This window comes from Ips typographus, linkage group LG7, assembly GCF_016097725.1.
Source record: "Ips typographus isolate SLU linkage group LG7, UJ_Ityp_2.0, whole genome shotgun sequence".
Lineage (NCBI taxonomy): Eukaryota > Metazoa > Arthropoda > Insecta > Coleoptera > Curculionidae > Ips > Ips typographus.
Window position 1 is genome coordinate 24,839 of NC_138428.1, and position 11,828 is coordinate 36,666.

The 11,828-nt window shown below is 37.9% G+C and overlaps 5 protein-coding genes and 1 long non-coding RNA gene across 11 annotated transcripts; 3 read left to right on the forward strand and 3 right to left on the reverse strand.

Annotated features, from left to right (window-relative positions):
- Positions 1-341: 341 nt before the first annotated feature.
- On the forward strand, positions 342-1,120 carry awd (nucleoside diphosphate kinase). The gene is made up of 2 exons (XM_081984332.1): positions 342-659; positions 724-1,120. Exons 1-2 carry the CDS (start codon positions 486-488, stop codon positions 1,057-1,059), a joined length of 510 nt encoding a protein of 169 aa, XP_081840458.1. The 5' UTR covers positions 342-485; the 3' UTR covers positions 1,060-1,120.
- Positions 962-1,593, reverse strand: LOC145732227 (uncharacterized). The gene is made up of 2 exons (XR_014178975.1): positions 1,453-1,593; positions 962-1,398 (listed from the first exon to the last, which is right to left on the reverse strand). It is a non-coding gene; the product is annotated as an uncharacterized LOC145732227 (long non-coding RNA).
- Positions 1,594-1,744: 151 nt separating this feature from the next.
- PICK1 (protein interacting with PRKCA 1) lies at positions 1,745-5,915 on the forward strand. 5 transcript variants are annotated; one of them, XM_081984323.1, is made up of 9 exons: positions 1,803-1,943; positions 2,097-2,249; positions 3,271-3,511; positions 3,567-3,706; positions 3,768-3,870; positions 3,922-4,086; positions 4,664-4,857; positions 4,911-5,163; positions 5,641-5,915. In XM_081984323.1, the coding sequence occupies exons 2-9, from the start codon at positions 2,155-2,157 to the stop codon at positions 5,851-5,853; spliced, it is 1,404 nt and encodes a 467-aa protein (XP_081840449.1). In that variant the 5' UTR covers positions 1,803-1,943; positions 2,097-2,154; the 3' UTR covers positions 5,854-5,915. The 5 variants fall into 5 exon arrangements, with proteins under 5 accessions (XP_081840453.1, XP_081840452.1, XP_081840449.1 ...); XM_081984324.1 differs by having other exon boundaries at positions 1,804-1,943; positions 2,145-2,249; XM_081984327.1 differs by lacking the exon at positions 2,097-2,249 and having other exon boundaries at positions 1,745-1,858.
- A 758-nt stretch (positions 5,916-6,673) lies between these two features.
- LOC145732224 (uncharacterized) lies at positions 6,674-7,426 on the reverse strand. The gene is made up of 4 exons (XM_081984334.1): positions 7,267-7,426; positions 7,073-7,216; positions 6,892-7,018; positions 6,674-6,839 (listed from the first exon to the last, which is right to left on the reverse strand). Exons 1-4 carry the CDS (start codon positions 7,276-7,278, stop codon positions 6,781-6,783), a joined length of 342 nt encoding a protein of 113 aa, XP_081840460.1. The 5' UTR covers positions 7,279-7,426; the 3' UTR covers positions 6,674-6,780.
- A 1,195-nt stretch (positions 7,427-8,621) lies between these two features.
- Positions 8,622-10,538, forward strand: LOC145732250 (cilia- and flagella-associated protein 299-like). Of its 2 annotated transcripts, none has more exons than XM_081984383.1 (5): positions 8,622-9,425; positions 9,505-9,664; positions 9,872-9,960; positions 10,013-10,189; positions 10,240-10,538. In XM_081984383.1, exons 1-5 carry the CDS (start codon positions 9,269-9,271, stop codon positions 10,323-10,325), a joined length of 669 nt encoding a protein of 222 aa, XP_081840509.1. In that variant the 5' UTR covers positions 8,622-9,268; the 3' UTR covers positions 10,326-10,538. The 2 variants fall into 2 exon arrangements, with proteins under 2 accessions (XP_081840509.1, XP_081840508.1); XM_081984382.1 differs by having other exon boundaries at positions 8,635-9,425; positions 9,824-9,960.
- Positions 10,539-11,091: 553 nt separating this feature from the next.
- On the reverse strand, positions 11,092-11,663 carry LOC145732253 (uncharacterized). The gene has a single exon (XM_081984386.1). It carries the CDS (start codon positions 11,503-11,505, stop codon positions 11,191-11,193), a length of 315 nt encoding a protein of 104 aa, XP_081840512.1. The 5' UTR covers positions 11,506-11,663; the 3' UTR covers positions 11,092-11,190.
- Positions 11,664-11,828: the final 165 nt, after the last annotated feature.

Consider the following 11,828-nt stretch of genomic DNA (forward strand, 5'->3'; position numbering starts at 1 on the left):
TGCTTACATGCTGTAACACAAAAAAATAGTCAGTTCACCTGTAAATTAATTCAGAGAGGCTTTGGTAAGTACTAATATTGATCTAAAGCTAAAATTAACATTTTGTCTGTACGATCTGCTATACCTACAGTATTTAATTTTTGTTCAATTGACGCTATATAAGCTGCAGTTATTCCAAAAAAACCAAAACCTTTCAAAACTAAGGAGTAAAAAGCGATTTTTGCTCTTTACAGCTCTAATTGCTCAACTAGTGTAGTTTATATTTATTTCGAAACTGGTAGGTGTCACCACTGGATTGACAATTTTTGATGTGACATCTGACAGCCGTCTGCGGTTAGTTTTTTTTTTGAGGTTAAGTAAGAAAGAATTGTCTCTTGTTCCTTTCAACTTTCAACCTTGAAGGAAATTGATTACTGAATATTGAAGGCTTGTGCTTCTCTTCAAATCTTCAAAACCACCGCAGCCATTTAGGTTCCTTGCAGTGTATGATTTGTACCTTGTTATCAATTTTCTCATTATTTTCGAGAGCAATGGCTGCCAACAAAGAACGTACTTTTATCATGGTGAAACCGGACGGCGTGCAACGTGGTCTCGTGGGCAAAATCATTAAGAGGTTCGAGCAAAAGGGTTTTAAGCTGGTGGCCCTTAAATTTGTCTGGGTAAGCAATCACTCGCCTTAACTCCTACGCAAGACTATAAAAATCTAATTGGGTTTCTTTACAGCCTACAGAGGAACTTTTAAAACAACATTATTCCGATCTGGCCGGCAAACCCTTTTTTCCCGGTCTAGTTAAGTACATGTCTTCCGGGCCAGTAGTACCAATGGTGTGGGAGGGTTTGAATGTGGTCAAGACTGGAAGAGTACTATTGGGAGCTACCAATCCGGCAGACAGTGCCCCTGGCACTATTAGGGGCGATCTGTGCATTCAAGTTGGCCGTAACATCATTCACGGTTCTGATGCTGTTGAATCAGCTAATAAGGAAATTGCTTTGTGGTTTAATGAGAAGGAGGTGGTTTCCTGGCAGCAGGCCACCTATGATTGGGTCTATGAAGATTAGTTTAAGAAATAAACTCATTTTCATTTTGTATTTAATTGAATAAAATGGTTTTTACACTTAATTATTGACTATTTTAAAATTGTGAGACCTTTATTGATAAAGCTCTCTCCCTGTGCAGTAGTTGATTTTGTTAGAAGCAGAATGCATTATAATGACAAATTTTCCCAGGTAAACTAAACACCAAATTAATTGTTTAAGCAGACAGAAGCCCAAGCATCATGAAGTGCCTCTTGGGTCAATGGTCACATGATTAGGTGTGTTTCTAAGGTTAAAGGTCACGTGACTTAAACTATTGATGTTGGAGTTGCCATGATGCCATGCATTCCTGTTTTATGCAAACTACAACCAGGGAAATGAAAAAACGCACTATGTAATATTGAAATGTTTTCTTACGGGATTTATAGAAAATGTCCAATCTGTCAATTAGGTATAAACAAGATAAAATTGTTTCTTCTCGTCACTGATGTAACATCATCATTATATCAACTGATATTATATTTTCTCTAATGCATCTTTTACCAGAACCCAGAACAGTAGGAGTATTATTAAAATTAACTAGTTTAGTGTCCAATATACCATTTCATTCTAATTCATACCAAAATATCTAGAACTAAAGTTTTAATTTAAACGGTTGAATGCACTGTAAATATGGCAACGTGGCATACCTATATGGCATAGGAGTTTTTTCACCGTCAGTTTGTAGCTGAGCTGCCAGAATCGCGGGAAAGCGCATTTTAACCAGTGTATTAGCCCTTTTAGGCAGCTAGTTTTTAGTTCCCCGACCTATCTAATAATTTAGGTACCGTAGACTGTAGCAAATAATTTAGTGAGGGTCGAGGCATGCTGGACTTAGAGTATGATTACTTCTTAGAGGAAGACAAAATGTGAGTAGCGCTTTCCCGTATCGATTATTCGCCTTTTTGAATGGGGGCGTTCGTCGGATCTTTATCAGCTAAATTTGTTGCGATGAGGGGCTTATCGCAAGCTAAATTTGCATATATTCTACGTAGATTTTACTTTTATGGATTTTTTCGTAGATGTCATTACACATTATTAGCGTTTTGGTGTTCTCTCTGTGTCTATAGTGCATGCTAAATGGCTTACTACCCTCCTTACCACTATTACCGACACTACCATCAGCTGCCCACGGCTTACTACCATGCATGTGGCCCGCACGCCGAAGACAAAATGTAAAGTAATAGTTTTTGTAATTATTTTTGTATTTAATTTCAGCTTACAGAACAAAATGTGACCTGACTGATCACCTGACTACTTTGTGCAAAGCAGAATGTTAGGTCAGGTGATGCATGTTATATTATTCGGCTTACTTGATCAAAATTTTACTATGGCGTGGAAAGCACCCGTTTGGATGGTGAAGTTTAAGTTAAGTATGGTTCAGAGCGTGACATTTTTCACCTGTATTGTTCACAGTCTGAACCATACTTAACTTAAGTTTGGCTTAAATTATGACGGTGCAAACGGGGGTTAAACGTCATTTTGCCCATCGAATTCAAAATCCGATTTTTCGATTGCTAATCGATTCCAAAGCGGATGTTATGAGCTGGTATGCCAAGGCCGCATTCGTTTTCAAACTCCGTGGAGTGAGCAGAGCGTTTTTGACGTCACAATTGCGTAATTTGACAGTTGGTCGAATTATGGTTTTGCCAAATTTCGTCATCGTGACGTAGTAAACGCTCTGCTCGCTCCATGGAGTTTGAAAACGAATGCGGCCTATATAATTTTTTTTTGTTTTGTTGAATAGTTTGAGTTTGTTTATTACGATTAAGCATGCAAGTTCATAATTGTTTCTGCTATTTTTACTGGCTACTGACAGCAGATATTTTCCTGAAAACGCCACACGATTAAAAAAATATCGATAGTATAGTTTTGTAGTCAAATTTGATATAGAAAGTATAGTTTTGCCAAACTAATGAAAAAGAATGTAAAGAAAAAAAGGGTTAAAATCCTCAGTTTCCAAAAAAAAACAATAAAATTCTGACACTATGCAAACGTCTTCAGAACAGCAAGTAGAAGATGAAGAGCGCAGTCTGATGTTCTATCATCTAGAGGACACTCAGTAAGACATTAATTAGTTTCAGCTTTATTTAATATACCTATAGTATTATAGTATAAGTGTGTGAAACATGGGTAAAACTTTTATCACAGTTCCAATGCATGACATTCAGTGAATTATTGTTATAATTTCTATAGGGGAATGACAGTGACTTCAGGCAGTGTGGTCATCAAAAAAGACGAAAACAACCTGATAGGGATTAGTATTGGTGGTGGGGCGCCATCGTGCCCCTGTTTGTACATAGTGCAGATTTTTGACAACACTGCGGCCAGCCGGGATGGCACTCTCCAATCGGGCGACGAGCTAGTGTCCGTAAACGGCCAATCCGTAAAAGGCAAAACTAAAGTGGAAGTAGCTAAAATGATTCAAGCGGCCAAAGTACTATTTCTCCAAATCTCCCTAATTGATTATTTCCACTATAATTAATTTTCAGGACGAAGTGGTGATCAACTACAACAAATTGCATGCCGATCCTCAGCAAGGCAAAAGCTTGGACATTGTCTTGAAGAAGATGAAACACCGTCTAGTGGAGAATATGAGTTCCTCCACTGCTGATGCTCTAGGACTTTCAAGGTAACTTATATATAAAACACACTTTTAAGTCAATTTACAATTTGAAAACCTGAATATACAGAGCGATCTTGTGCAACGACACCCTTGTGAAAAAAATGCAAGAATTGCAAGACATTGAATTTATGTATAAAGGGCTGGTAGAACACGCAAAAAGGGTGTTACACGTGAGTTTGTTTCGCAACTAAAATACCAACAATATATAAGGATTTTTTTAGGCTCACATGGAGCTGTTGCAAACGATCAAAGCGATGGGTGACGTTTTTGCTTCGTTGGCCGTCCGAGAACCCCAACCTCGAGCCAGTGAGGCTTTCAGACTGTTTGGTGAACAACACAGGAACATGGAGAAAAGCGGTTTGGAGATGATTCATAAAGTTAAACCAGTAAGACACCTTCTGTGGTCTATTCATTTATTTCACGCTTATCTCACTATCTTTTTGAATCTTCTCTATCCGTGGAATTTTGACATTTTGTTTGCCCCTGTATATTGTTGACAATGATTTTTCTTTAAGGTTTTATGACAATTTTTCTTTCAATTTCTTAGCCGCGTTGCCAACTAATAGTTGCTTATTATTAAGGGCTAATTAAATATTATTAATTTAATTAACTCTTCAATTTAATTATTAACTTGAAGCTTATAAGGCTCTTTGATAAATAATTTGATATGGAAATTTGCAAAAAGCCATAAATGTTCAGAATGACTATCTGCACCCAGTGGACTAAAAATGTATACAAATTAAAAAAAATAAATAAAATGTTTGATAATAATTCTTTTTTAAGCAATCCAAAAGTTCAATGTTTCTTTGCATAATTAACCAAAAAAAGTCTGACTTGGTGTTTAAAAATGTCTCATCATTTCATTATACAGAAAAAATTCCTTAGATAGGGTACATCAAAAAGATCGTCAAACAGCCTAAATCTACTTGGTTTTTTTACAAAAAAAAAAATGATGGGTTACAGGTTTTGTCAGACATGGGCACCTACTTGCATAAAGCGATTCCCGATACCCGATTAACAGTTAAAAAATACGCAAACGCCAAATTCGAATACCTTGCCTACTGTCTTAAAGTGAAGGAAATGGACGACGAAGAGTGTGGTTACGCCGCATTGCAGGAACCCATATACAGGGTGGAAACCGGAAACTACGAGTACAGGTCTGTTAATTGTCAAGTGTGACCTGAAAAAAATAAGGATTGCTGACGCTCAGATTGATTTTGCGGTGTCGCCAACTGGCCAGACAACGTTTCGCCAAGTTGCGTGCGGACGTGTTGGTCAAAATGGAGTTACTGGACAGTAAACACGTGCAACAATTGGGCGGACAACTGGTGCGGATTACGAAAGGGCTGAGCGAACTTCACGAAAAGCATTTAGAGGCCCTTTCCGGGCCTGCACTCTTCCCCGTCGAAGTTGATTTGTCCAACAGTGCTTTTCAGTATAAGAGCACTATGCCTGTAGTTCCAGTAAGTGTTTCGTAAAGGTGTAGCACCATTGTGTGTGTTTTATAAATACAGTTTTTTAACTGCGTTACGTAATTCAGATAGGGTGGTCTTACTGGAAAAATGAAAATAGGTACCTACTTTATCCGTCTTTTCTTCAGTATTATAACATCAAAGTGAGCTGTATTTATGAGACTTTCTGTATCAATTTTGTCTCGAGTGTACCTAAACAGAGTAAAGCCAATTCGACCCTCACAATTGGCTTCTCGGAAACTATAAAAGATAGAAGAAAGTTTAAATTGGGGCAAAGTTGCGCAATTTAAAGCTGAATGAAATGCCCTTTTAAAAATTTTGTTTTTTTTGTACTCGGTAAATCAAAATTTTTAATACGGCATTTGCTTCAGCTTTAAATTGTACAACTTTGCCCCAATTTTAACTTTCTTGTATCTCTGAGATCTGAATGGTGAGGGTCAAATTTGAATTACCCTGTATAAATTATAGCCTTTCACCGAAGAAGAGGACCCCGTCGAAGAGGTGACCGAAGCTGTAGAAGTGCCGGAAGTGAAGGATGAGACGCTGTTGCCGGACTTTGCACTGCAAACCCCAACCATCGAACCCAATTACGAAAGCATGGACAACGTGACGTTGTTGCAAACGTTGTGCTTGGACAATTCCAATTCGGAGAAAGCTCCTTTGTTGCCAGATTTTAGTTAGTAATAATAATAAAATGTATCATAATGATGTTATAAGAGTAACAATAAATTGGGTTCAGTGTCGATGTAATCTTTATCAGTACAGGACATCAAAAAGTGACCGGCAAAAGTCAGTTATCATTATTTAATCGGAAACTGCATGTGGTATGTGTCGCTTTTACCGCCGCTTCCTTTTTCTCCACTTATTCTTATATAAACTATTCAAACGTCCAAAATAAGTCATAAACCAAAGTAATTGCAATACACAATGTACACTCTCACCACTTTTGCTGTTATTTGTGGCGTTTTCATGGTGGTCACACCCTTTTCGGGGTTGATGGCAAGGGTAATTTACGACCAACAATCATCTCAACCAGCATTCAGCTACAGTTACCGGGTGGATCGGTACCCGGTGCTCCAACCTCCAAAGATGTTGCTGTACTCTCCTGCTATGATTGATGAAGCTCCTGCCAATGGCGTTTTGCAAATACCCGTAGTTTTACAGCTCTATCTGAATCCGAAGCCACAGGCCTGTCCTCTTTATATCAACACGAAAAATGAGCAAACAGGACCGACCACTGAAGTTACTTCCCTAGGTCCAGAAGTCGAGGAAAAGAACCCACCTGATGATGATGATGACGGAATTGCGAACAGTTGATGATTGTTGTGTTGTTTGTTTGTTTATAATAAAAGATGGAAAACCCATAAAAATGGGGTAGCAATGATAGTCTTTGTGCAGGTTTTGGCGCAATCGAGCCTTAATGGAAACATTATTTTTTTCTAGCAGTTTTTAGCGACTAGACTATACCTTATAGGTATATAAAATATTAAAACGCACAAAATCATAATATGACACATTTATTTGTAACTAAAGAGGAATAAATTAGTTAACAGTAATTGCTCATCTATTTAACAGAAGAAAATCAGTCCGGCTATGGTAAATAGTAATTTATCTGCCGTAGCCAAGACTGATGCCGCCCAACCCCAAACCGCCCAATCCCAGATGACCTAGAGAGTTCAAAATTGGAAACACATACAAAAAATGCATTAATAAACTTACCGTCAACTCCAAGTACACTGATTGGAGAGGCAACTTTAGTTACGATGGGGGCGGCAATTGCTTTGGTAACAACAGGGGTGGGGTGAAGGGACAACAGGTTGCTGTTTTGGTACGACACAGCACCGGCCTAAATTTTGTTCAGTCAAAATTGACGTGGTTAATTTGTGCGATGCAAACGTACCTTAACCGCAATAGGGGCTGAAATTACTTTGGGAGCCAGAGCGATGCCGCCCAGTCCGATACCACCTAGTCCGCCCAAACCAATACCATCATCTAAGGGGATGAGTCCAGCGGAAGCGTAAACCACGAGGGCAACAAAGACCACCTAAATTTCTTAATGGAATCCCCGTCGACTGATCAAACAACTTCACTTACCAATTTCATCATTTTTAACGTTGTATTGGTAGTTCAGATGTAGAGCACAAGTAACTGATGCCTAAAACACCCTGATTCGGGCATTTTATACTCGAAAATGCCCCACCTTCTTGTCAAATCCACTATTATGTCTAGGTGAGTGTGGTTGTCCCAAAAAAAAACCACCCAAAGTGGAGCAAGGGCCCCTACATTGGCAACAATATAATACAACCTGGATTTTTCCCGTTTTCATGCACTTTATAGTTAAACAGGTCCGTATTCAGGTCTTCACCAAACGTACAGGAAAGAATGATTGTGTAACAGTTTGCAGGTGCAATACACGGTCCTGTGTTCTTCTAGTGTGCAAATGATTTAATGCAAAGGAAAACGATCAAGCGAATCTGGTTTTATCATTGCCAGTCCAAAATAGAAAAATGCCGGCTTTAATTATAAACGCCCGCCGGTTTCGTTCTTGTTTTAATCAAGTTTAGCGTTGAAAAAATAGTTCCTTCCGATTATTTGCTATAGTAAAAAATTGCAGAAAATGTGGTTCTGACATTGTCAGTCTATTTTTCAAATCGACATCACTACTATTGTTGCAATAGTGTAGATGTATTATTTGTTTTATGATCAAGATAAATATGTTATGCAGCAGAAATTATCTAATTTGAATGTCTGACTCAATACGATTTTGGGTTGCAACAGATTTTCGTATCTACTGAACGGTAACAATTTAAAATATTATAAAACCGATTTATTTTACATTTAACCATTCTTGTTTCTCCAACAGTTTTCAAAATACCCATGTACATTATTTTAAACTTTAAATTTATTTAGATTTAAATTTCACAGTGTGCCATACGCTAAATAAATAAATAATAATCTCGAAAACGACAACATTTAGAGATTAGAGAAAAACTTTTGAGAACAAAAATTATAGTGACCAAGTAGCAGAATTCAAAAATGGTATCAGTTACTAGGGTTGCCGAGCAAAAATTCGTCACTGATTTCATGTAGATGTGGCCACACTGGAATTACCAAAATGTTTTAGATGTGTTTCTTTTGACCCTTTCACTTATAAATGTTTGTGCTTCTAGCCTGTACGATAGATAATTGCCAAATACCTCGCATTTTTAGTTGGCCACCCGGTATGTAGGTATCTATTTTAAAATTGTAAGTAAATTAATAATATGAAAATTGTTTGATAATGTCTGGTGTAAACTTGTGGCTTTTTGTCAGTATAAAGCGTGACAAAACGCTGTTTTTCCGCTCCCAAAAACTAAACGAACCGCGAAACAAACCCGAATCCTGGTCGTGTTCAACAAAACGTCAGGGGTCACCAATTTCACAAAATCACGGCCTTCCTTTCGGTTTTTTTTTTGTTATTTAATCAACCCCTCACCCAATATATAAATAGCCAAAATTGAAACAGGTCTATAGTCACAGTTCTCTTGTGAAAACTAAACGAACATACAGAAAAAAATGGTAAAAATCAACGTCGCGTTAGTTCTGATCGTGTTGGTGGCAGCGACCATGGCCAAACCGACGTTCTTCTTCCACAAACACCACGAACCGGTCACCATCATCGAAAAGGAGTACATCCCGGTGTTTAAGCACTTGCCGCTATTTACCAAGAAGATTGTGGTGCCCCATGAATCTCATCATCCCTGGAAGTGGCTACCTTACATTGGTTAATCACTGATAGATGGAGTATCAACGTCTCAGCTTCAAAATGTTTGAATGTTTCGAGTGTCTGTATATTGTCTTATTTATATGAGTATATTAAAACAAACACAATTATGTCAATATAATACTGTAGTGCGTGTCGTTTTCACACAAACCTGAGTTTAATTTTTTGTATAAGGGGGTTTAATCGAGTGAAATTATTTGAATACCATAAACGTAGTTTAGTAAAAATGCATTTAAAACCTGTTAACCTATATTAATCAGTGATAGTTATTATATGTCAGAGCTGGGACTTTTAAGATTCTTAAGTAATTTTTTTCCTGTGTAAAAAAGACAAATGGCTCGAATTTTTCTAAAAGCCACCCCCCAAATCGAGGCGGATCGTAACCTGCTGAAATTCAGATGCTACGAAGAATACTTGGATTCGCTGTCCACTGCCCAAGACACTTGTTACTTGCAAAGCGTAGAAACGTCCAGAACTATCGCCAATTTAGGTTCTACTTTTACTATTACTTTGATGAAAAAAGTCTTTAAACAATCGCTTCGACAATGTTCAGAAATTTTATTCTGCAGGATACAGAAGCTCTGGGGAAACCTTAAGTAGAGAACAGTTCGAAAAAAGATTGGCTGCAGTTCACAACTATCTCTATCCCCCATATAAAGCTTACGAACTGTCTAGTGAGGGTTTGATCGTCCCTGACGCCGATACTTTCCTTAAAGAATTAGCCTCCAGGTAACTAACAGCTCATCTGACAATAAAATATAGTGGCCGCATTCGTTTTAACGCTCCTGTGGCTCCATGAAGCAAGCAGAGCGTTTTTGACCAACTGTCAAATTACGGTTTTGCCAAATTACGTCATCATAATCTTTTTGAATGACTATTATTTAACAGGGAAAGAGCTAACAGAATTGGAATTTTATCCACTATAATTTTTCTGAGGGCTTTTACGAAATCCGGAGCTGAAGTTTCCGGCTACATCGACTACACGGAACGATTATCCAAGGAGGACTGGAAACCCATCTTCAAAGGTTTATAAAGTTTCAGCTTTCAGAAAACAAAATTCCAAACGTACTTTTCAAGGCTCAAAATTCCTGATACCTAAAAAAGCGGACCTGGGGTTCTACCACTGGAAATCGGGTGAGGTGGTGTCCAACGATTCATTCAACTACAAAGTGCTTCAGCATCCCGTCAAAGGGTTGATATTTCAAAACCGTTTCGATAGGAAAACGATAATTCCGGATCCTGCGTCTGATCCAGGTGACTTTCACGGTTAAAAATGGATTTGTTAAAAAAATAACAAATTTCAGGTCCGAATACGTCCAGGAAGAGAATCTACACTAAAATATACGAATTGTGCATTCTGTTTGATCACGTGGTACGGCAGAGGATTTAGAACCAATTACACGGACATATTTAGGGTACCCTAGGCTAGGTTTTAATTTGGCTGTGACATTTTGCATCTGAATTGTCACATTCAAATTACAACTTACTGTAGTTGAACCTTTAATTACGTCGGTGCTAGCCGCCATTACGGTGATATTTGTACGCAAAATTAACAAAATTGTATGTTCTACTACTCAAGAAATAAACTTCTCTACGTGATTAATGCACGATTTTATCATAGGCAACCAAATACTCTCAATAGATTTCTATCCTTCTTTATTTGTATTAAAGAGAGAGAAATAGACTTACATTATTTAGTTGACACCCACCATTACCGCCAAAACTAACTGTCACTGTCATTGTCAAGGGTGCCTATGACTTAGGTTTGCCGTGTCGCCTATACAATTACAACTTTTTTTCGTCGACCACGTATCAGCTTTTTTAATGGACGATAACGGATACAAAATCGTTCATTAATGAGTCCCATTAATGCATGATTTTATCAAAGGCAACCAAATAGGTCTCATAGTATAGTTCCACACATATTATTCAGTTGACATCCACCATTAACGACAGAACCAACTGTCACTGTCATTGTCAAGGGTGCCTATGATTTCGGTTTGCCGTATTGCCTATACAACTGACAATTAGTTTTTTTCAAACTTTTTAGAATAATAAACATTTATTATTAACTACAGTCGACGGAAAAATGTTGTAATCACCTCTTATATTAATGAGCTGATTTTAAGGGTCACAAATAGATCGAAGAAGCGATATAAATTTTCATAAAACTGTTATGAAACTCAACTTTAATAAATTAAATAACAAAAGTTTATAAATATTATAGCATACAGATTTATGTTCATAAAGTTAGGTTAATAGTAGAGATCATGGTGACCATAACCCAGGTCGTATCCGCCACCGTATCCACCGTATCCTCCATAGCCTCCGTAGTTTCCATAACCATAGTCCAAACCGTGATGGTAACCTAATTCGGCTGGAATTACTGCTTTTACTATAGGAGTGGTGATCAATGGGTACGTTTTTACGTATTCCGGTCCGTGATAGTCAATTCTTGTCGAATATGACGTAGCCGCCGGATACCCGCCGTAGTATCCGGGCCTGGGGGCGGCATTTGCCGTCCAACACAACACCGCCACGAGGCTTATTAGCAACAGTTTCACTGACATTTTGTTGAACTTTGATTGTATTCGACATGTTCAGTTCAGTTATGGTTATTTATACACCGTCCCACTCACTTAAGATTATTTGTCTTAGGGAACACAATGAACACACGGTTCTTTGACCAAAAGTTGCGCTTCACTGCATCCCCCTTGACCGAAACACCAAAACAAATGATGTTATTGTTAGTTTCTTGTAGCGGTTTTTAATATGTGTGCGAAGGTTCTTCTGTCCAAAAAGCGTCTAACAAGGTTCGAGGACCAATCAGAGCGTTGCTAATTATGTTATGTATTATGTATGTCGAGTTAATTTATTATTTCCCATGCAAGAA